Source organism: Bos taurus, chromosome 4 (assembly GCF_002263795.3).
Source record: "Bos taurus isolate L1 Dominette 01449 registration number 42190680 breed Hereford chromosome 4, ARS-UCD2.0, whole genome shotgun sequence".
NCBI lineage: Eukaryota > Metazoa > Chordata > Mammalia > Artiodactyla > Bovidae > Bos > Bos taurus.
The window spans coordinates 9,320,738-9,346,705 of record NC_037331.1 but is presented as its reverse complement, the minus strand read 5'-3'; the positions used below and the strand labels follow the sequence as shown (position 1 = coordinate 9,346,705).

The 25,968-nt window shown below is 36.2% G+C and overlaps 1 protein-coding gene across 10 annotated transcripts in view; it reads right to left on the bottom strand.

Moving 5' to 3' along the window:
* Positions 1-25,968, bottom strand: part of AKAP9 (A-kinase anchoring protein 9) — a 165,126-nt gene that overhangs the window by 110,638 nt on the left and 28,520 nt on the right. For 7 of the 10 annotated variants that reach the window (XM_024990970.2, XM_024990971.2, XM_024990978.2 and 4 more), the window contains exons 3-9: positions 23,026-23,070; positions 12,739-12,810; positions 12,225-12,395; positions 10,990-11,145; positions 10,134-10,331; positions 3,939-6,317; positions 363-576 (exon numbers count right to left, since the gene is read on the bottom strand). In XM_024990970.2, the coding sequence (XP_024846738.1) occupies positions 363-576; positions 3,939-6,317; positions 10,134-10,331; positions 10,990-11,145; positions 12,225-12,395; positions 12,739-12,810; positions 23,026-23,070 (3,235 nt within the window). The remainder of the gene's footprint in view (positions 1-362; positions 577-3,938; positions 6,318-10,133; positions 10,332-10,989; positions 11,146-12,224; positions 12,396-12,738; positions 12,811-23,025; positions 23,071-25,968) is intronic. The other 3 variants (XM_010803979.4, XM_010803980.4, XM_024990975.2) reach the window with 2 other exon arrangements.

Here is a 25,968-nt window from a genome sequence, read left to right as displayed (position 1 = left end):
AAATTCCAACCTCCCTACTCCTGCCTACTGCCTCACTCTTCCAGGAAGTACTAGACTTTTCTCTTCTCTCCCTCTGTTCCTTCTGTTTATTCTTCCATTATAGAAAATTTCCTATTGTTTTCTAAGAGTTTATTTTATATTGCTTTTCCACAGGACTATTGATTTCTTGGGGAAAATAATTCAGTGATTTTTAAACTTCTCAAGCACTTACACGAACAGTCTATGATTGTATGAACAAATGAGTCTAGGACTGGGAACTCCCAGTCATGTTCTTCCATGGGGTCTAAGTCAAGAACAGAATCATGAAGTGGCAGGCTCTAAGTGATACTTACTTACTTAGAATTTTGTTAGAAACCATTTACCTGTTTCTTGTGTCTTTATATTCTGTAGCTCTAGCTGGTGTATTTTCTGAAGTTCCTTGATCTTTTCCTCTTGAGCAGAAATAAGCTCCTGTTTAAGACTGCAAAGAGCTTTATCTTTTTCATTTTCCATATATTCACGAACCTGATCCACATGAGTTGAATAGACCAGAGACAGGCATATACGCTGGGCTTCCATCTGGAGCCTTAAATCATTCTTAAAGTGAATTAATGTGCAGGTTAGAATAATTTAAAATGACTAATCAAATAATTTAACTTATTTTTGCATATACCCATTATGGGGTGGGGGGAATACATGATATTATAAACTATAATTGAGTGAGAAAATAATTAAATTAAACATCACTTTTCTTACATGAAATTATTTTCTCACTCAATCTGTTGCACTGACCTAGGAAAATAGTACAACTTTCTCAAGGAAAATAACACAATATTTTCAGCACTTCATGGTAAAGTTTGATATTTGGTAAAGTTAGGATGGCCTGATCTTTCATTTTTGTTCAAAAACAACATTTTTAAACAAATATGGGCTTCCCTGGTGGCTCAGCTGGTAAAGAATCCACCTGCAATGTGGGAGACCTGGGTTCGATTCCTGGGTTGGGAAAACCCCCTGGAGAAGGCAACAGCTACCCACTCTAGTATTCTGGCCTGGAGAGTCCATGGGGTCGCAAAGAGTCAGACATGACTGAGCGACTTTTAACGAACAAATATAGAGAAATGCAAATAATAATGAAATAAACATTTATGTACACATATCACAAAGTAATAAAATAAAATCATTTCATCTTTTTTATTCATTTCTCTCCTCCCTATTATTTTGGTTTAGAAATAAAATATAGATAAAATTTAATCCATCATGTTCCCATTCTTCCTTCCCCAGAGGCCACCAAATTATAAATCTGATCATAAATTTGCTGCAAAGCCAGTTCACTTCTTACACTCTCATTTCTTAATCCATCTATAAACAGTGCATATATTTTACATTTTTAAGAATTTACATAAATGGTGCAAAATGGCATTTATTTTGCAAATTAGTCTTCTCATTCAATATGCCTCTGAGATCTTTCCATGTAGATACACATAAATTTATTTTAACTTGGTGCTGTATATATGAATATTACAATTTGTTCATTTCCTTTTTGGAGATCAAATGGATTATTTCAAATTTTAGATATATCAAAAAATGCTGCAATAAATTTTTATATATATGCCCTTGTACATATATGATAATGTTTCTCTACTGCACATGTGTGCTAAGTCACATCAGTCATATCTGACTCTTTGCAATCCTACGGACTGTAGCCTGCCAGGCTCCTCTGTCCACGGGATTCTTCAGGCAAGAATACTGGAGTGGGTTGCTATGTCCTCTTCAAGGGGATCTTCTTGACTCAGGGTTCAAATCCGTGTCTCTTGTCTCCTGCATTGGCAGGCGGGTTCTTTACCACTAGCATCACCTTGGAAGCCCTTCTCGATTGTAGTGATTCTCAAAACTGTAGCCCAAATCAAAACCACCTGGATGATTTAAAACAGATTTCTGGGCCCCTACCCCTGAGCTTCTACTTAGAGAGGCCTGGTGTGAGCCCTAGAATTTGAATTTTAACCTGTTTTCAAGTGATGCTGCCACTGCTGGTTACAGACCACACTTACTGCCAGCAGAAATGTAAATGCTACATGGTAGACCATGTATATTGTATCAATATTAGATTTTAACAAAATTTTTTATGCAATTACACAATTTTACACTGATATAGTTAATAATGTAGGTGAATACTCATCTCCCCACATCCTCATCACACTTCTTATTGTGAACCTTATCTTGTCAAACTGATAGGTATAAAATGCTATTTCACTGTTATATCAATTTATAACATTGAAAGCATCTTTTCATGTTTATTAGCCAATTAGCAGAAGTATTTCTGTGGCTGCAGTATTATTTCTAAGCGCATTGAGATTGCTCTTTGGTGTTACTGATGTGTAAACTGTTGCTCAATTTCTTCATGAGCCTCCTTCCATAAACACACACCTCACTGCGCTCCCCATCACTAAGGGGGTTTGTCTTGGCAGTGACGTGTGCATCAGGGACAGCTTTTGCGTTTGTCTCTGTTTACTTTACAGAAGTTAACATCAAGGAGATGGTATCTAAATGTCACTGAAAGTGTCTTCAGTTAGAAAAAAATAATCATTTTAGTGAGAAAAATCTGACCATTTTGACAACTTCAAATTTGGGTCCTCTCCTAGTAATGCCTTTAAAAAAATTTTTAAATGATCTTGGCTTTTTTAGGAGTGATAAAATTAAACCTAATTATGATTTTGAAAACAATTTCAGATATTTAACAAAGTATTAACAGATATGTAATTAGAACTTAACTATTTAGGTTATTAAAATGTAAAATTTGATATAAGATCATAAATATGAGCACATTTATTAAGAAGTAGAAAGAAAAAACTTTCCAAGGGCTTCCTACTATATAGAGAATAAAATTTCAGCTTCTTACAAAGTCTGTAAGGCTCTCCAAGATCTGGTCTTTTCCTTCTTCAAACTCTTTTTCTTCCACTCTCTTTCCCTCAAACTCAGCCGAACAGGTCTTTATTCTGTCCCTTACACTCACCTCTGCCATCGCAGTTGCTCTCATTTCCCTGTGGTAGACTCCCCACTGTCATCAGACAGCAGTTCAAATGCCAATTCCTCCTAGACCCCTTTCCTGACCACCCTATTTAATGACTACCCACCATTCTCTATCACATAATCTCTTTTATTTTCTTTATAAAACATCACTATTTCTTAACTCTTCTACTCACTTCATTTACTATCTGCCTCCCTCACTAAAATATACGCTCTCTGAGAGCTGAACCAATTCTTACTCTTGTTCACCACTGTAGTCCTACCTGGCAAGAGTCTACAAATACTTGTTTAGAAATGAAGAAACACACATAAAGCTCTAGTTAGCACCATTATACAATGTGCCCAGTGGGATCTTCCTGCTATTTCTAATTTCAGTGTCTATCAAATATAAATTGTCAGCAGTGATCTAGTATTACTCATTATATGTATTCTTTAATTGTATTTAGAATTAATATTTTTTTCCCCTTTAGGTATAACAAGACTCTGAGAAAACTAGGATTTAAATCAATATCTTTTTATCAGGGAAATAAGAGTTTCATAACTACTGAACAACTACATGAAGTACTAAAAAGTTTAAGAGTTAATTTTCAGTTAACCTTGAAAACACCAATACAAAAGGAGACTCTGAAACCAATCTTTGGAATTGCAACAAAATATTACAAAATAATTATTTTAATGCTCTGACTCTCAACAAAGTTATTTAAACTTGCTTTTTCAAAGAAAATGTGTTCTATTTCCTGAGCAGATTAACTAAAAGAGAGGTAACACGGTTTAACAAAAAAACAGAAAAAAGAAATGTAAATGATAAGTTTAAGTGAGAATTACATCACAGGCTTTACTTTCATTCTTGAAAGGAGGTTAATTTATGTTGTATGAAGATGAAAACTTTCAGTATGAAATGTACACTTTAGTGTATACACATTAAGTAAACATACCTGTTCTGATTTAAGTGCACTGAGCTCCTGCTGAAGTTTATCGTTTTCACCTGGATCAGTAATCCCAAGTGATGATTCATTTGTCACCGACGGCAAGTGAGCAGAAAACTGTTCTTGTTTGCTTTCTTTTTCCAGAGTCATATTTTCAAAAGGAATTTTATTTACCTCCATTATTTTTGATTCTTTACCAAAATCTTTATTTATTTTAGGAACTGACCCTCCAGGATCCCTGCTTGCTGAAACTCCATCTTTCAAAGAGCTTAAATGGACATCATGCACATTTACATTTTCTGTCCTACTGTGGTCAATTATGATTTCTAACTCTCTACATCTCAATAAAACTTGCTCTTTATCTTGCTTTAAAGATTTAACTTCTTCCGTTAGAAAACTTATCTTGTCACATTTCTGTTTTAATTGCTCAGAAAGATCAGACAGTCTCTCTGACAGCTCTAACTTTTCTCGCTTGGTTACCTCAAGTTTTTCCATAAGTTCTGTTGTATCTTTCTCGACAACCTCACCAATTTCCAGTGGTTCTGCTGTAAAAGTCTTGTCATCGTCAAAGACTGAACTTTTCATTTTCACTATACTTGGGTTTATTCTTCGCAAATGATGAAGCTCTTCACTTAGTGCTTTAAGCTTACTTTTATACTCTATTTCTTGCTTATTTTTACTGTCTTCCAAATCGCTTTTTACCTTGAGAAGACAAGCATAATCCTCCTGTAATTCCTGATAGTTAACTTCAAAATTTTTTTCAGCAAATGAAAAAGTGTTCCTTTGCTTTTCAATCTCTTCAGTAAGCTGAATACATTGTTTTTTGAGGTCCTCATTTTCCTCTGTAAGTATTTCTATCTCTTTTTGCCAGCGACAGTCTTTGGATTGGGACTTAGTGGAGTCTATGAAAGTTAATCTTTCTTCTTCGTTAACAGGAGTATGTATTTTCAACATGTCTTCAAGGGCCTTCTTTTCATCTTTAAGAATGCTATTCTCTGCTTCAAGTTGTGCAAATTTTTCTTGAAAGTCATCCTCTTTTTCCTTCATTTGTTTCTCCAATAATTCAGTTTTAAGTTGTAATTCTTGAACTTCCTGTTCAAGTGTACCCTTTTCCTTTTCTTCTTGTCTGAGTATTTCTATTTCTTTTTGCAGTTCGTTGATCTGAAGGGTCATTTCTTCTGATTTTGTATTCACGAGGGACTGCTGTAAATCTTTTAGCTTTGAAATTTCCAAAATCAGTTGGTTCTGCTTAGTTATCAAATTGTCTTTTTCAAACTGCATGGTTTCTATCTTTTGACTCATTTCATTCTGTAAGCCATCTATCTGCTGTTTATAGTGAATGCCTAAGTTATCTTTAAGCTTTTCAATATTTATTCGATGTTCAATTTCCAAATCTTCCTTCAGTTTGGAAAGTTCTTCCTCATGACTAAACAGGAGCTGTGTCCTCAGCCTCTCCAGCTCAGCTTCCTGTGATTCAGCCATTCTGTCTAATACAGCATTCTTTTCTCTTTCTAACATTTCAAGCTTTATCTTATAATTTGTAACTTCTGCTTCATGTTTTAATTCTAGTTCTTTCCTGGCTTCAGAAGCAGAAACAATCTCAGCTTTCAAATCTTCCACTGTACTAAGGGACTTGTATGCTTCATTGAGTTTACCTTCTTGCTCAGTTATTGTCTGTCTAGCCCTCTGAATTTGGTCCCTTGAAAAGCTCAGTTCTTCAAAAAGGTCTTCCAGCTGTCTCTGGAGAGCAGACTTTTCTCCTGAAATCACTCCTATTTCTTCCTTGAGTTTTTCCTTTTGAGAGTTAGTATCTTGCAGTTTTATATTCAGTTCATTTATTGCCATATTCATTAACTTTATTTGATCTTCATTGACTGTAACACTTGGATGTGATCTTAAAGCATTCTCCAGCTCCCCCTTATGTCGTGTCCTAAGTTCATCGATCTGTGACACGTGTTGTTTTATTAGCTCTTGTTTCATCTGTACTATCTGCTGCCCATACATCTCATCCAGCTCTGCCCGGAGTTGTTCCAACTTTCTTTGTGTTTCTTGTTCCATTCTTTGTAGGATATCCATTTCAAATTGACTGTCTTTATGATTTTTCTTCTGAAGTTCCTCAACTGTCCCCATTAATTGTTTTATTTCTTCAGAACACTGTCTTTCCTTTTGCTTGGAATTAGTCAGTTCTAATTTCATATTTTTTATCTCTTGGTTCTTCTGTACAACCTGCTCTTGTAATTCTTCCAGTAATTTATCAGCAGCTGTTACTTTATCCTTTAGGTCAATAGTTTTTTTTTCTTCTTCTATTATTTTCGTATTTAATTCTTCAATAACTGCTTCCTTTTCCTGTATTTCTTTATTTGAGTTTTCTACTTTTTTATCCTGTTCCTTTATAAAGAAAAAATGAAAACATAAAAATGGCATTTTTAGTTTCCGGTTACTTATACCCCTTAACCCCATCACCAAAAAAATTGATAGAAACTGCTTTTTACATTATTCTATAAAAAGCAACGGCTGAGCATGCTCCTTCAATTTTCTTACGTCAATGAGACAAAGGACTTGTGTAGCCAACACTACCTATGAGCAAATATCATAGCAATGTTGGTCTTCTTGGGGGGAAGAAAGTTTTCTTGCATTGCTATGATTAAATGTTTTAATAAAAAAATTTAGTGGGATCAAAATATATCTGAACCATTATATTTTCTTCTTTCTTATTAACTGATCAACATTCTAAATATTTGGTATTTGCAATTGCAAGAGGACTACATACGCTTTACAGTTCTAGAGATAATCCTAAAAAAAAAAATCAACGTTCCTCCCATACAGTATTTTAGTGACCTGAAGGTTTGGTGGGCAGGTGCTATGAAAAGAGTAAAACAACAAAAACAGGCTCCTAAAGGTCAGCCTTAACTTCACTCCTAAGGCTAAATGGATCAGAAGTTCAGGGATATGCCATGCTTAAGTGGCTGAATTGCAAGTGACACGCAAGACAATTACACCATTTAGAGCATATCAATTTGATTCTACATTTTGGGGGTAAACAGAAATTTGAAAGTAAGACAGATGTTTTTTACCCCTGTTCTGATTTAGGACTTTATTTTGGAACTGCAGATAAATTGAAACCCAAAACACATGCCCAGGGCATGTCCCTAATCATTCAGAGAAGTGTCACAGCATGAGACAGTCAAGTAGAAGTCCTGGAGACAAAGTTCTGTCTCTGTCATTCACTTGCCTGAGTGGTTGGGGCTGCAGTCCCAAGGACAGAAAAAACAGTAAAATTTACAGGTCTGAATATACTTAAGTAATTAAAATCACCTTCAGAAGATAAAGGCCCGGGTCAAGGGGACTTAAAGGCACCTCAAATGGATGTGTTAACTTACCTTTAAAAAAAAAAAGAATGTCAAGGCCTAGGGAAAAAGAAAGTCTGAGAGGGAAATAGTAGCAGTGCCCATGCAAGAATCGGAGAAGGCAATGGCACCCCACTCCAGTACTCTTGCCTGGAAAATCCCATGGATGAAGGAGCCTGGTAGGCTGCAGTTCATGGGGTTGCTAAGAGTCAGACACGACTGAGCGACTTCACTTTCACTTTTCACTTTCATGCATTGGAGAAGGAAATGGCAACCCACTCCAGTGTTATGCCTGGAGAATCCCAGGGAAGGGGGAGCCTGGTGGGCTGCCATCTATGGGGTCGCACAGAGTCGAATACGACTGAAGTGACTTAGCAGCATGCAAGAATGGTTCAAGAAAGAGAATCAAGGTATCAGGAGACTTTGAGAGTTCTAATCCCTCTGGGAAAGTCACACCTAACCTAGAAAGCAAGGTAGGGGGCTGCTGTAAACAGAATTAAGAATTTCAGTCCAAAGGCATGGCCATTCCTACTCTGAGATGGACATATGAGGTTATCATAGCCTAATCAGCTTTGGCTTGGTATCACATATCCCGTCAATGTCACATGCCTTACTGTTGATACTGAGCCTTCTGGCCTAGACTACCTTCTGGCAGTCTACTAGGCCTAAACTGCCTTTCTCGTCTTATCTCCTGGAAAGACTCATTTTCAAAGACTATTGTTTTCTAATCAAACTATTTTTTGATGCTGATAAAACATTTTTAACATGGTTCAACCTGGGTCTTTATGCACACTCCATCCTGTTTAAAATGTCCTCTTATCAGTTCAGATTCATAATTTATTCACTGTTTACCAAATAAGTACTGAAGAGCTTCTGTGTGGCATATATTGCACCAATTATGAAGAAAACAAAATTCAATGAAAGGGAAGTGTTCTAATTTACAGACTTACCTCAAATATTACTTCCCTGCTAAGCCTACCCTGAATCACTTCCCTTATGAAGCCAGACCTGCCCAGAATTTTCAAAACACTTTTTACTCATACTTAGCCTTGTTTTGGGATGCCTTGTATACCACGAGTTTTAGTGAAGAAAAAAGCACATTTAAGCATCACTATCTCTTGCAAGAGCCTGATGCAAAACAAGTGTTCTATAAACATCTACATAATGATTTTTAAGTTACTTTGGTTGTAAATCATGTGCATTTTATAACTTCAATATCTTAAAATTGTACATTTCTAATTTCCCTAAGCGACAGTCTCTGGAATAAGACTACACAGATTTGAAAGCTGGCTCTACCAATGTATTACCTGTATATCTGGGCAATTTACTTCGTCTTGCTTTGCTTTAACTTCCTCATCTGAAAAATGGGGGTGATAATAGTATTTGCCTCATAAGATTGCTGTGATGATTCAATGAGATAATATAATATGTGTAAGATGCTTTGAGGGTTTCCTAATACCAAGTAAACAAAAACAAATGATAACTAATACTTTTATTGTTATCCAAACAGTAGTCTTGTTGTGCTAATTTCTCAACATCTTGAAGAAGAACTGCCTAAATTACAAAAAATACTGTACTGTATGTTTAGTCTGTCCTCATTATTCAAGGATTCCACATGTGTGAACCTGCCTACTTGTTTAAATTTATAGATAACTCCCAAATCAATACTCAGTCATTTGTAGAAGTACACAGAATGATAAAAAACTTGAGCTGCTGGACATTCATGATTCAAGCTAAGATGATGTCAAGCAAGATGAGCAAGGCGAGAGAACAAGGAAGGAGACCATGAGGATGGAGGTGCTAGGCAGTAGTGGAGTGTACTGTAAAAACTTCTGGCTCTGGGCTAGCCCAAGAGAGTTTGAATCGCAATTAGGAGGAGGGGAAGGTGCTACCTTTAGACCAGTCACTTAACACTTTTGACTTTCATGTCTCTTTCAAGCTATAATCTACCAGAATCTTTTTAGGATTTAATATTACAATCTGTATGATATGCACAATGTTGTAAGTCAAATATACTTCAATAAAATTAAAAAATAAAATACAGTGGAAAGGGTAAAAAAAATCTATATGATATGTATGTGTGTGTGTGTGTATACACACACACACCCTGGGAGCATCAATTATTGAATAAGTGTTCCAGGCAACTTTATATAACACACACACCCTGGGAGCATCAATTATTGAATAAGTGTTCCAGGCAACTTTATATAACACATTAACTACCACGAATAAAGAGAATCTGTATTTTTTTCTAATTGAAGTGTGTGTTAGTCGCTCAGTCGTGTCTGTCTCTTTGAAACCTCATGGACTGCAGCCCTCCAGGCTCGTCTGCCATGGAATTTTCCAGGCAAGAATACTGTAGTGGGTTGCCATTTCCTCCTCCAGGGGATCTTCCCCACCCAAAGACTGAACCCAGGTCTCTTGCATTGCAAGCCAATTCTTACCATCTGAGCCATCAGGGAAGCCCTTTTTCTAACTAAAATCCATAAAATTTCATTTTGCCATGAAAATATTTACAGAATTACATAACCATGGCTAAAATGAGTAGAAACATCTTTAGATGAAAAAGAAAAAAGGACAGAAGTTCTGGTTATATATATGGATTCTCCTGAGGACTCAGTTTAACATAAGCTGATTACTTTCGAAGAACTCAGTAATGAGTATTATCTTAATACCTATTACTGGAAGACTCCCAATTGTTTTTGAAATAAATTATTTTTCATGTTTAAAGAACTTTTCTGAATTATGAAACTTTGTGATTCAGGTGTATAACAAAAAGATAAACATTTGGATAAAAAGCTTTAAAGTCAACCGTTAAGTTGCTGTACACTGGCTGACTTCCTTCAAATAAACATACCATTTCATATGCTCTGATTTTCTCTTGCAAGAAACTAATTTGCATTTTGAAGTCTTCTTTCTTTCTGTGATAATCTTCTAATAGGTGGTCTTGTTCTTCCAGCTGCTGCTGATGAGTGAGGATCTGCTGCTTGGCTTGTAGTAAATCGGCAGCTGTGCTACTATGCGTGCTGTTTCTCAGAGTTTCACTAGCCTGTAACTTGAAAATATAAAGAAACCCCAAAATATTAAATTCTTAAATGAGTGCACCAAGGAATGGACATCCTTTGTTGGTGTTGCTTGGCTAATAGTTGTTCTCTGGGACGTGTGCTGGATTCAGAGGTTTGAGACTTCAGCCAACACGTTTTCATAGCTGATCAGATAAACATGGGTACATTATTTAAGCTGACAGATTCCTCCCTTTTCTCAAATTATTTTCTGTTGCTCATCATCAGAAACGTTGATTAATTCCACTAGTTTCCTATGAATCTTATTAAAGGTAAATGGAATATATTCAATCAAGTTACATTCTAGAACCTAACTAAAATAAAGTCATACCAGGGTATGACTTCAGACATCCTTTAGACAAAGGATATAACTACAGGTTAATTTCTGCGAAAATTCACCTTATCAAACTTATAAGATTTTAAAATATAGATAAGGAAGAAGTATAAAGAAACTAATAGCATAAAACCACTCAAGAAGTATGAATTAAATTCCTAGTTAATATAACAAGTATTTACCAGTTTTTTCAACATAATACATTAATAAGCAAACACGACCTTTAAACAAGCTTATATTTGTTCTAGAAAACATGAGAAAAAGATTTAATTCATTATTAAAAATTTAATAAATTTTCTTCTACTAGTCATACTTACATGCTGGAATTGAATCTGTAATTTTTGACTCTGCTCTGTCAACTCTAAAAATTCTCTCATCGTCTCATCCTTTTCTCGTCTTGCCTGTTGTAAATTTGCAGTGAGCTGGGTTATGATGCCATCTCTCTGTTTAATGGCAGCTTCAAATTCTTGCAACTAAAAGACATCAGTGAAAATTAAAAGTGTTACGCTTATTTTTTAACAAAACTAAACATTAGTACAGGTAACTTCAAAAATAAGATATTCGAAATGCATTGGCAGAGTTATTACAATTTGTAAGCAGTCTTTTCCATATTTGAAAGCTATTATCTTGCAACAATTAGTTTTACTTCCAAACCAACTCTAAAAAGATTATCTGAACTAGGGAACAAAATACATTAGATTTGACTTACCTGTATATCTACTTCTAGAAGGACAAGTGTCTTTATATTTAGGGATGCTCCAACGTTTGTAGGTATTACCATGATGGCCATGCTTAAGCCTTACTTGTTTCTAAAGAAGGTGAAACTGAAATATTCTGTCATCCTCATCAATGTCTTATTTCACCTTCTTTTCATAATTGACTGCCACAAACTAACAGATGTCATTTTAACTATAAGAAGTTATTTACAAAGACCTGCTGACAGGTTTAATGAGTCTAAGTCATAATGTATTGACGTGGTTTACAATTTAAGTTTCTCTCAGGCTGATTACAAAAACATCCATCCATCCATACTGAAGTGATTTCATCCTAGGTATCTCATAAAGTTTAATAAAACATCTATGTTATATTTAGGCTTATTAATGGACTAGTTTTAAGCAATGCTGTTTATGATATACGTAAGGACAAATATCACAAGGTGACTCTAAGTCACCATTTAAAAACCCCATCTTTAAAGAATGTATCTATTTGCTAAGTCGCTTCAGTCGTGTCCGATTCTGCGTGACCCCATAGACGGCAGCCCACCAGCGTACCCCATCCCTGGGACTTTCCAGGCAAGAACACTGGAGTGGGTTGTCATTTCCTTCTCCAATGCACGAAAGTGAAAAGTGTAAGGGAAGTCGCTCAGTCATGTCCGACTCTTAGCGACCCCATGGACTGCAGCCTACCAGGCTCCTCCGTCCATGGGATTTTCCAGGCAAGAGTACTGGAGTGGGGTGCCATTGCCTTCTCCAGAATGTATCTATACTATCATTCAAATTTCCTATTTTTGTTTTGTGAGTAACAAAATGAAAGCCATATAAGTTAAACACACCTGCTTCAGCCCTTCAGTCCCATAGGTAGCCCTCATTTCTTCTAGTTCTCTGTTGAGCTCTTCAATCTCATGCTGTTTCCCAGCCAATTCACTTTCCATCATCTCTAGGTGGGTCTGATTGTACTGTGCTCCATGTTCAGAGTAAGAATCATCAACACCAAATTCTTCTTCCTACACCAACACAGATTTTAAATAATTCAGTACTAGCAACATTTTCTCGGGAAAAGAGATTCAAAAACTGAATCCCACAGCAAAGGCATCACCTGGGAATTTACCAGCATGACAACCTACTTTGTTGTTAATGTGATAAATACCTCAAGAGCAAAAACAAGATATCTGCAAATTCTGTTACAACTGAGTTTTATAACAAAAGGTGGATAATTTTGTTTTGTTACACATTAAAAGCATTTAGAAATCACACACAGAAAGAAATACATGCAGGAAAAAGCTTTGTTAGTAACCAGCTTTAAATAGAATGAAACATTAGTATCATAAGTAGTTTTAAATACTGTACCCTTAATAAATTTGTAGGCTTTCCTGTTCTCATCACAAAACCGCAACCATTTACCTGTACAAAAACAATTTCCTGAAATATTATGATTTTAGAATTTTATTTAAAGCTAAAAATTGATTTGTGCTAACTGTATTCATGCTTTTCTTATGCCTAAGGAAAATGCCACACTGGCAAAAACAAACACAGTGATTAAATTTAAACATCTAAAAAACATTATGACTGTTTCAAATGCCACTGACTCCTCACACATTTGAGTGCTTACAATGAAAACGGCAGTGTGCTGTATACATTTCCATTTAAGTGAATTAACGCTCCAAGCAGTTTCTCTTCCGTCCTAGATCCTCCTCTACAAAAGACCTAAAATCATGTAAATAATTGTTTTTTGATAAAGCCCTATTGATTTAAAAGTAAAACTGTTTACTGGTCTAAGTCTACTGGAGAGCAAGTGAAGAAGGAAGAGGAGATGAAGAGCTGAGGAAAACTCCCCCGAGAACTTTCGCCTGGGGGTACTATGAGAGCCTTGCCAACCCTGACAGACGTGGAGACTCTCCACAATACAAATGCCTCTATCACTGGCATTTTGTGGTAGGAGGAAGAAAGTTGGCAGAATAGGTCTCTGAGGCCAACCTGGAGGCAGATTAATTTCAAATCAATTAATCTACTCAATAATCCCTTCCTTCCCCCTAACAGCAAACAACTGAACTTCATTCTTGCTTACATCTTAATTTTTCACATTCTATGTTAACAGAATCCAAGTTATGAAGCTTTTAATACTGAAATACATAGAATATCCTAGAATTAGGATTAGATCTACGTGGATCACAACACTATAAAAGGGGGGATGATCCTAATTAAGAGTTCTTTATAAAGTCTGATTCCTTTGCTTTTCACCAAGGATAATTTCAGAAAACAAAACCAAAGTTTAAAACAATTTGCCTTTATGCCAACGCATTATTGTGATTTGTGAAAACTATCAAAACACAGCAGTGCTAACTCTATTAAGATTATTAATAAAGTCACTTATGATAACTTTCAATTAAATTCATCTAAATTTCAATTAGCTTTCCTTGATTTTTAAAAAATTTATTTTAATTGGAGGATAATTGCTTTACAGTATTGTGCTGGTTCTTGCCGTACGGCAACATGAATTGGCCACAGGTATACACGGGTCTCCCCCATTCTGAACCTACCTTCCAGCTCCCACCTCACCCGTTACGCAGCACGTTGATAAATGTCTACTAAAACTTTTCCTTTAGGGTAACAGTAATTAAATGGATTTTATGAATATTTTCAAATATCATACCAAGCAAAGGATAGTCCTTTAAGTGGTGATGATATCACTATTACATAAATTAGTTATCTATTTATTTTAACTGTATATACAAACACACTACATAGCCAACACTCAGCCTAAATTTTCTGTAAGTTGAGCACATTTTATACTTGAGCTACTCATATGCATTGGCTTCTATGCATAAAATACTACATGACTGTTTTCAAAACTTAATTGTCTTATTATAATAAATATAAAAATCCTGTCAATATTAATAGTTTTAAAAAATTTAGTATCATGTAAATGGGTAATAAAAGATTATACACCAGAACTAAACTAAAACAAACTATATTTCAAAGTTAAAACAGAAACACTCCTCAGAATATGAGGATCATTAATAGCAATAAATTATTATGTTTTTAAATCTAGATAATTACTTCACTGGTACCTAAAGGGTAGAGCATTTGTCTCATCCTCTTACAATAGCCTTTTAAAGCAATACTATATAAACCATAATATGAAAGTACATTAATAACTTGAAACACGAAGATTAGATGAACAGACTCCTGCAACTAAAAAATAATAACTTTTCTTAATGTCCTTCTTCACTGTGGCATCTGTCAAAAGTATTTAACCTTTAGGTTATACCAATACAGTCTTGTTGAATCACAAGTTACTCCACCTGTGTAGACAACCTGAAGATTTGGGAAAGTACATAGGGTGCATTCTAAATTTTAAAATGTTCTATAGGGTATCATTTCCTAAAAATACTGCTATTCAGAAGAAAATCAGAGGAAAGATCACTCTTATCTTGTAACTATGTTCTTCACACAAAAACTTTTCAGTGAACATCAGTTCAAAAACAGAATAACTTATCTTTTATTAATGATTAATACTTTACTCTTATACTTAATCTGATGTGTGTACAAAAATTTAAATAATGGATGTTTTAATAAAAAAAGAATCTGATAGTTCAGAAAGTTCATAAAAATTACAGGACTTCAGTGTGCCTAGCTGACTCTTGGATTAGAGCCAAGAAACTAAGGCGGCTAAGATCATTCATTCAAAGTTAAGTATCAAGCACCACGTTGTACACCTTCAATAAACAAATTATACCTTAACAGAGCAGAGGCAGGCAGGGAGAAAATTTTTAAAATGGTGAAGTTAAAAAAAAAGAAAGAAAGAAATCCAAGCCAAAGGTGAAAGGCTGTTGAAAGGCTAAGTTCACATTACTCAATGGCTGGCTATAGTCTATATCTCCAATCCCGGTCAGTTATTTCAAAAATGTCGTAAGTCGTGTAGGTGACTTGGTTAAGAAATACTGAATAATGGAATTTGAATAATGAAATCCATAATGAGACTGTATGCTCTCCTACTATTTCATCTTTCTACACACAGCAAAGCATATTTATTTCCTTGTTTTATCTCTATGTATTGCCTGTAGCACTTCCGACTTTTCCCAAATAACCCTGCTCAAAGGGTATCACTAAAAATATTTTATGTAAACATGGTATTTGAGATATGAAATGTCCCTTCTCCAAGAACTGAAAAGATTATGTATAATTTGAATTAATTTGTAAAAAGGGTATTTTCCATTTAGTCTGATTTCGCTAGTACACATAACTGAATATATTTTAATACAGAACAGATCTTAGGTCATAGGACAAAATTATCTGACTAATGCTTTCTAGACCTGAAACCATTTTTTAAGCCAAGGAGAATACTAATCATAGAAGTCAAGAACGTTAAGCGCATACCATATCTACAAAATAAAATTTCCAAGCTAGTTTTAATTAAACATATAATTGGAATCTGAAATCCTTCTGAGAATAATTTGTTAAATTCATTTCTTACAAACTTAGTGTGAAGAAAAGCATACTTCCGTTGAAGGACTGTAAAAAAATTTTTTTTGCTCATTGTTTTTCAAGTATCAAACATTAAGATCACCAAATAACCCTCACAACAACCCTGTGAGATAGATACTATTTCCACCATTTTACAGGTAAGGAAGCTGTATTTCAGAGTTTAAGTGAGGTATCCAGCTTCAAACAGCTCAGAGATCAGAAATCTGAACACACACTTTCTGGGCTCCAAAGCCCCTGCCTTTTTATATCACCTTATTTCCCTATGCAGCAGAAAAATGCAATGATATTTAGACAAAATACAACATAATTGTGTCTTATGATTAAAACTATATAGTTTTGAAATTTTAAAATTAATCAAATGCAAACCAGAGCAGCCAAGATTATTAAACTTTGCAAATCTGTAATTTGTAGTTATGTGTTGCTTAGAAAGGAATTTCATTTTTGAGGGGTATTACTCAGAAGTAATCTCTAAGAGTTCTAATATGAAGAGTATTATAATGCGAGATTTATTCCTTGGTTTGTTTATTTTTTACTTTTTATTGAAATGCATTTAATTTACCATGTTGTATCAGTAATGCCTAATGCGGCTAGGGATTACTGACAATGTTGTGTATTCCTTAGTTTATAAAACTGAACTAATGAAGATTTTTCTGTCTTCTAACACACGTAATATGGATTAGAAGTTCCCTGAAATTCTATCTCGGTCAATCCAATATAATTAAATCAACTGGCTTGAGACCCAAAACTAGTCCAGAGGATCATGGATTGAAGCCAGTATCCATTTTAGCAATCTTGATATGACATCATCAAATGTTTCACAGATCATGAATTTTTCTACTGTATTAATAGACAAATTAAAATATGTAAGTTTTTCAAAGTATAATCCATTATGAATCGAGGCCCCAAATGGATAATATTAAAAGGATTATGATTCAAATCTGTCAAAGATTATTTGATAATTATCTTTCAATGTAAACTTCTAAATCACTAATATTTTTCAAACTATTTTCAAACTATTAGTGGTCAGCATCAGAAAAAGCAGCAGAGGACTGGTCACACAGTAAAAGTATCTTTTCCTGAAAATTTGGTTTTAAAAAATATATATGTATGAATTGGTATATATTATGTGCACAATTATTCATGTATATTGCTTTTGTTCAGTCACATGGTTGTGTCCCACTCGTTGAGACCCCACGACTGCAGCACGTCAGGCCTCCCTGTCCCTCACCATCTCCTGAAGTTTGTCCAAGTTCACGACCACTGAATCAGCAACACCATCCAGCCATCTCCTCCTCTGATGCACCCTTCTTCTGCTCTCAATCTTTCCCAACATCAGGGATATTTCCAATGAGTTGGCTGTTCGCATCAGGTGACTAAAATACTGGAGCTTCAGCATCAGTCCTTCCAATGAATATTCAGGGTTGATTTCCCTTAAAATTGATTGGTTTGATCTCCTTGCAGTCCAAGGGACTCTCAAGAGTCTCCTCCAGCACCACAAGTCAAAGGCATCAATACTTCAGCACTCCGCCTTCTTTACGGTCCAGCTCTCACAACCATATGTGACCATCGGGAAGACTATCATAGCCTTGACTGTATGGACATTTGTTAGCAGAGTGATGTCTCTGCTTTTCAATACACTGTCTAAGTTTGTCATAGCTTTCCTGCCAAGAAGCAATCGTCTTCTGATTTCATGGCTACAGTCACCATCCACAGTGATTTTACAGACCAAAGAGGAAATCGGTTACTGTTTCCCCTTTTCCCCTTCCATTTGCCATGAAGTAATGGGGCTGGATGCCATGATCCTAGTTCTTTAATATTTAGTTTTAAGCTGGCTCTTTCACTCTTTTCCTTCACCCTCATTAAGAGGCTCTTTAGTTCCTCTTTGCTTTCTGCCATTAGAATGGTATCATCCACATATCTGAGGTTGTTGATCTTTCTCCCACGTATCTTGACTCCAACTTGTAACTCATCCAACCAGGCATTTCTCACGATGTGCTCAGCGTATAGGTTAAATAAACATGGTGATAGCAGACAGCACTGTCATATTCCTTTCTCAATCCTGAATTAATCAGTTGTTCCATACACGGTTCTAACTGTTGCTTCCTGACCTGCACACAGGTTTCTCAAGAGACAGGTAAGATGGATGGTATTCCCATCTCTTTAAGAGCTGTCCACAGTTTACTATGATCCACACAGTCAAAGGCTTTAGTATAGTTGATGAAACAGAGGTAGACGTTTTTCTGAAATTCACCTGATTTCTCTATGATCCAGCGAATGTTGGCAACTTGATCTCTGGCTCCTCTCATTTTCTAAACCCAGCTTGGACATCTGGAAGTTCTTTGGTTCACATACTGCTGAAGCCTAGCATGCAAGATTTTAAGTATGACCCTACTAGCATGGGAGATGAGTGCAACTGTATATTCATGTATATAACTATACATATATATGTAATACCTGTGTGCTGTGTGCTTAGTCACTCAGTCGTGTCTGACTCTTTGTGACCCCATGGACTGCAGCCTGCCAGGCTCCTCAGTTCATGGGGATTCCCCGGGCAAGAATACTGGAGTGGGTTGCCATGCCCTCCTCCAGGGGATCTTCACAACTCAGGGACTGAACCCAGGTCTCCCGCATTATAGGTGGATTCTTTACCATCTGAGCCACTAGGGAAGCCCTATGGAATACATATGTAAATATATAAAATAATGTACATATGTATGTAAAATATAGTTCTTACTGTTGAAACATGCTCAGTATATTCTAACTTTTATCTCTAAGACTTACATTTAAAATTATTTTTACTTAACTTTGAAACACATCATACTTACTAGCTATCAGATATAGTTTCAATAAACTTTTCATGACCTAATCATAATTCCCACCAATTTTTAAAATCTAAAATATTTAGGCAAAAATTCATAGTAATAAGAATTTCCAATATTATTAATTTAGATTTTCATAAAGAACATGAAAATGACATTTTTGATGTCTTTGGTTTTGAATCTATATTAAAAAAAGTTAAATTTTATTTTCTTATCCCAATATGAGAAAATGGCTATACAAATTTTAAACAAATTTCACAGGCATGTATTAGATGGTCAGATCTGTCATGACTTGGATTATAAAAAATTCACTTTGGTAAAAAGAAAAAACAACACCCTGTTGTGGATATGACTGGTGATGGAAGTAAGGTCTGATGCTGTAAAGAGCAATATTGCATAGGAACCTGGAATGTTAGGTCCATGAATCAAGGCAAATTTGAAGTGGTCAAACAGGAGATGCCAAGGGTGAACATCAACATTTAAGGAATCAGAGAACTACAATGGACTGGAATGGGTGAATTTAACTCAGATGACCATTATATCTACTACAGTGGGCAAGAATCCCTTAGAAGAAATGGAGTGGCCCTCACAGTCAACAAAAAAGTCCAAAATGCAATATTTGGATGCAATCTCAAAAATGACAGAATGATCTCTATTTGTTTCCAAGGCAAACCATTCAGTATCACTGTAATCCAAGTCTATGCCCCAATCAATAATGCTAAAGAAGCTGAAGTTGAACGGTTCTATGAAGACCTACAAGACCTTTTAGAATTAACACCCAAAAAAGATGTCCTTTTCATTATAGGGGACTAGAATGCAAAAGCAGGAAGTCAAGAAACACCTGGAGTAACACGTAAATTTGGCCTTGGAGTACATAATGAAGCAGGGCAAAGGCTAATAGAGTTTTTCCAAGAACACACGGGTCATAGCAAACACCATCTTCCAACAACACAAGAGAAGACTCTACACATGGACATCACCAGATGGCCAACACCAAAATCAGAGTGATTATATTCTTTGCAGCCAAAGATGGAAAAGCACCACACAGTCAACAAAAACAAGACTGGGAGCTAACTGTGGCTCAGATCATGAACTCCTTATTGGCAAATTCAGACTTAAACTGAAGAAGTAGGGAAAACTACTAGACCATTCTACATGACCTAAATCAAATCCCTTATGATTATACAGTAGAAGTGAGAAATAGATTTAAGGGACTAGATCTGATAGACAGAGTGCCTGATGAACTATGGATGGAGGTTCATGACAATGTACAGGAGACAGGGATAAAGACCATCCCTAAGAAAAAGAAATGCGAAAAAGCAAAATGGCTGTCTGAGGAGGCATTACAGATAGCTGTGAAAAGAAGAGAAGTGAAAGGAAAGATATACCCATCTGAATGCAGAGTTCCAAAGAATGGCAAGGAGAGATAAGAAAGCCTTCCTCAGCAATCAATGTAAAGAAATAGAGAACAATAGGATGGGAAAGACTAGAGATCTCTTCAAGAAAATTAGAGATACCAAGGGAACATTTCATGCAAAGATGGGCTCAATAAAGGACAGAAATGGTAGGGACCTAACAGAAGCAGAAGATATTAAGAAGAGGTGGCAAGAATACACAGAAGAACTGTACAAAAAAGATCTTCACAACCCAGATAATCACAATGGTGTGATCACTCTCCTAGACCCAGACATCCTGGAATGTGAAGTCAAGTGGACCTTAGGAAGCATCACACAACAAAGCTAGTGGAGGTGATGGAATTCCAGTTGAGCTATTTCAAATCCTGAAAGATAATGCTGTGAAAATGCTGCACTCAATATGCCAACAAATCTGGAAAACTCAGCAGTGGCCACAGGAGTGGAAAAGGTCAGTTTTCATTCCAATCCCAAAGAAAAGCAATGCCAAAGAATGCTCAAACTACTGCACAGTTGCACTCATCTCACACGCTAGTAAAGTAATACTCAAAATTCTCCAAGCCAGGCTTCAGCAATATGTGAACCGTGAACTTCCAGATGTTCAAGCTGGATTTAGAAAAGGCAAAGGAACCAGAGATCAAATTGCCAACATACACTGGATCATAGAAAAAGCAAGAGAGTTCCAGAAAAACATCTATTTCTGCTTTATTGACTATGTCAAAGCCTTTGACTGTGTGGATCACAATAAACTGTGGAAAATTTTGAAAGACATGGGAATACCAGACCACCTGACCTGCCTCTTAAGAAATCTGTATGCAAGTCAGGAAGCAACAGTTAGAACTGGACATGGAACAACAGACTGGTTCCAAATCAGGAAAGGAGTACATCAAGGCTGTATATTGTCACCCTGTTTATTTAATGTATATGCAGAGTACATCATGAGAAATGCTGGGCTGGATGAAGCACAAGCTGGAATCAAGATTGCCAGGAGAAATAGCAATAACCTCAGATATGCAGATGACACCACCCTTATGGCAGAAAGTGAAGAAGAACTTTCTGAAGAATTCAAAAGAGCCTCTTGATCAAAGTGAAACAGGAGAGTGAAAAAGTTGGCTTAAAGCTCGACATTCAGAAAACTAAGATCATGGCATCCAGTCCCATCACTTCATGGCAAATAGATGGGGAAACAGTGGCAGACTTTATTTCTGGGGGCTCCAAAATCAGTGCAGATGGTGACTGCAACCATGAAATTTGAAATTAAAAGACGCTTACTCCTTGGAAGAAAAGTTATGAGCAACCTACACAGCATATTCAAAAGCAGAGACACTACTTTGCCAACAAAGGTCCATCTAGTCAAGGCTATGGTTTTTCCAGTAGTCATGTATGGATGTTCAAGGTGGACCATAAAGAAAGCTGAGCGCTGAAGAAATGATGCTTGTGAACTGTGGTGTTGGAGAAGACTCTTGAGAGTCCCCTGGACTGTAAGGAGGTCCAACCAGTGCATCCAAAAGGAGATCAGTCCTGAATATTCACTGGAAGGACTGATGTTGAAGCTGAAACTCCAATACTTTGGCCACCTGATGTGAAGAGCTGACTCATTTGAAAAGACCCTGAGGTTGGGAAAGATTGAAGGCAGGAGGAGAAGGGGACGGCCAAGGATGAGATGGTTGGATGGCATCACCAACTCAATGGACATGAGTTTGGGTAAACTCCGGGAGTTGGTGATGGACAGGGAGGCCTGGTGTGCTGCAGTCCATGGGGTCGCAAAAGACACAACTGAATGACTGAACTGAACTGCTAAAGAAAAAATGCACTTTGTGGAATCGTAGACTGCCCCAAAGTCTCCTCTGGTTCAAGCATCAAACCATCTTAAACTTTCAATTGAGAAGCTCTAAGAAGTAAGTTACTATAGAAGAGAAAAGCAATGTTTTCATATCTAAGATCCATATTTAAAGTCACAGGGCAGATTCTCTGAATTGCAACCTGTAATTTAAAACTGAGATATTACCCATAAAGGCAATTTTATGTAGCTTAAATTAGGAAATAATTTATGTATTTAACATTGGTTAATTATTTTCCTGATGAGAATCACTAATAAATATATTCCCAGCTTTCAATCACCTTAAACTTTTGAAATCTAACAGTTCTTACTCCCATTAGAAATCCAAAATAGTATTAAGTTCATTTAAGAACATGAAGTTTTTTTTTTTTCTGTTAGACAACTACGATAAATCAAAACTTATACGAGGTTTGACAGAAAACAACAAAATTCTGTAGAGCAATTATCAAATAAATACATTCAAAGAAAACTTATAGAATATACTGAGTTGTTCAACCATTCACAGTAAGAAAAGTTTTCCATGTCCTCAAATCTTGGACCAAAAATAAATGACATTCATGTCTAAAGGAAAAAGATAAACAGCACATTTATTTAACACATAAGGAAAGTATCTCCTAAAGTGCCCAATGCCCACATTAGCCTTTATCACCTAAAAGTCACTATTGCAACATTAATTTCAATAAATGGTTTTACATAATTAACTAGAATTCAAGCATTTGTAAAATAACATTACACAAAATACAATAGCCTATATTATAAAAGGTTTACTGTGTTAATTATAACCTTATAACAAAACCCAATTTCAAACACTTTCCTAGAAACTAAAACAAGGTCTCCATCTAATTAAGGACCACGTTACTCAAAGAGATTTAAGACTTTAATTGATAATCTGAAAAAAGAAGTCAGAAAAACATAAACTTCAACTTCTCCAGGTTATTTACATCATACTATGCTAGTTTTTATTATATTTATAAAATAATAGAAACATGTGGTTGTTGTAAGTTGTAAGTAATAAAAAACTAATAATCAATAATTTTTAAAAATATAAAATGTTAATCACAATGCTACTTATTCTTACCTCTGAACTATAATCATCTGCTGTGGTTGAAATTTCACTTTCCGGCTAAAAAAGAAAGCAAAAACTGATTATTTAAGGTCTTTCTAAAACTCCCCTTCCAAATACTGTACTTTATTAGCCCATTACTATTGGTAACTTATTATAGAAAACTCAAAAATATCACTAAAAACCAAGAAAAAAATACTCCATTTTTAAAAAGTCTACTCTGATTATGAATCACTATGGCTAAATAACATCTAAAATGTATGACTAGACAATTTTCTAAGTATAAAAGTACCAAGATGGACTTTCACACAGGTTTTTCACATACTACAAATCACTTCTAAGGAAAGAGGACCAAATAAGATCATCCTTCTAATTCCTATACTTCTTTTAAATAAAATAGTTCTAAATTATTACTTAAAAAAGTTCAATTTCTTTAAGATAAAGAATCATCAAACTTGGTGCTAGAAAAATAGTAACAACTTGAAGAAAATTACTAACTTCTGTTGTTATTAACACTGTTGCAGATTACAAAAAATTTTTAAACATTTCTGCTTCATCCTCCTATCCCTGGTATTTGGGGAAGAAGTGAGTGTCTTTTCCAAGCTTCCCTCAGCTTAGAAGTACTAAGAGGAGTCAAGGAGAAAACCCAAATTTTCCCTGCTTTCACTGTCTAAGAATCTAATTTTACAAGTGAAAAAAGAGACCTAGATATTTCCTTTTTTCATTCAACAAATACAAACCATACCTGCACTCAATATAGGAGCACTGAAATAAATAGAACAAATATTAACAGACATAAAGGGAGAAACTGGCGGAATATAATAATAGGAGACTTTAATGCCCCACTGACATCAATGGACAGGTCTTCCAGGCAGAAAATAAAAACACAATAGACATCATAAACGACACAGCAGAACAAGTAGACTTAACTGATATTTTCTGGACATTACATCTCGAAAATAAACATTCTTTTTTAAGCACATATAAGCACTCTCTAGGACAGACCACGTACTAAGACACATGGTAACCCTGGATGAGGGACAGAGGCCCTTGGACATCAAAGAGATCCAACCAGTCCATCCTAAAGGAAATCAGTCCTGAATATTCATTGGAAGGACTCATGCTAAAGCTGAAACTCCAATACTCTGGCCACGTGATGTGAAGAACTGACTCATTTATAAAGACCCTGATGCTGGGAAAGATTGAGGGCAGGAGGAGAAGGGGACGGCAGAGGATGAGATGGTTGGATGGCATCACCGACTCAATGGACATGAGTTTGGGTGGGCTCCGGGAGTTGGCGACGTACAGGGAGGTCTGGCGTGCTTCAGCCCATGGGGTCACGAAGAGTCAGACATGACTGAGCGACTGAACTGAACTGACCTTTGATGAATATAAATTTTAAAATTTTCAACAAAACAACCAAACCAAACCCACTAACACATTAAAAAGGACCATGCACCATGTTTAATTTGGATTCATCCCAGGTTCACAAGGATGGTTCAACAGACGCAAATCAATTAATGTGATACACCACATGACAGAAAAGAGACAAAATACGTATGATCATCTCAACAGATGCAGAAAAAGCATTTGATATAAATCAACATCCATTCTGTTTTTTAAATTTTTGATTATTTTATATTGGATTATAGTTGACTAACAATGTTGTATTAGTTTCAGATATACAGCAAAGTGATTCAGTTATATTAATACAAACCAACGCATCCATTCTTTCTCAAGTTCTTTCCCATTTAGGTTATTAGAGAATATTGAGCAGAGGTCCCTGTGCTATACCGTAGGTCCTTGTTGGTTATCTATTTTAAATGTAGTAGAGTGTACACGTCCATCCCAAACTCTCTATCTATTCCTTCCCCTCACACCAGTCAGAATGGCCATCATCACAAAGTGTACAAACAAAAAATGTAGCAGAGTGTGTGGAGAAACGGGAACCCTCCTACACAGTTTACGGGAAAAAGTAAATTGGTAGATACTATGGAGAATCATATGGAGGCTCCTTAAAAAATTAAAAATAGAGCTACCGTAAGATCCAGTAATACCACTTCTGAGCATATAACTGCAGAAAACCATGGCTCAAAGCATACATGCGCTCCAATGTTCACTGCAGTGACAACAGCCAAGACATGGAAGCAACCTAAATGTCCACTGACAGAGGAATGAATAAAGAGGACCTGGTCAGTCAGTTCAGTCGCTCAATTCAGTTCAGTTGCTCAGTTGTGTCTGACTCTTTGCAACCCCATGAACCGCAGCACATCAGGCCTCCCTGTCCATCACCAACTCCCAGAGTCTAACCAAACACATGTCCATTGAGTCGGTGATGCCATCCAGACATCTCATCCTCTGTCATCCCCTTCTCCTCCTGCCCCCAATCCGTCCCAGCATCAGAGTCTTTTCCAATGAGTCAGCTCTTTGCATCAGGTGGCCAAAGTATTGGGAGTTTCAGCTTTAGCATCAGTCCTTCCAATGAACACCCAGGACTGATCTCCTTTAGGATGGACTGGTTGGATCTCCTTGCAGTCCAAGGGACTCTCAAGAGTCTTCTCCAACACCACAGTTCAAAAGCATCAATTCTTCGGCGCTCAGCTTTCTTCACAATCCAACTCTCACATCCATACATGACCACTGGAAAAACCATAGCCTTGACTAGACGGACCTTTGTTGGCAAAGTAATGTCTCTGCTTTTGAATATGCTATCTAGGTTGGTCATAACTTTAATTCCAAGGAGTAAGCGTCTTTTAATTTCATGGCTGCAGTCACCATCTGCAGTGATCTTTGTGTCCAACTCTTTGCGACCCCATGGACTACATACAGCACGCCAGGCTTCCCTGTTCATCACCAACTCCCAGAGCTTGCTCAAGCTCATGTCCATCGAGTCAGTGATGCCATCCAACCATCTCATCCTCTGTCATCCCCTTCTCCTCCCACCTTCAATCTTTTCCA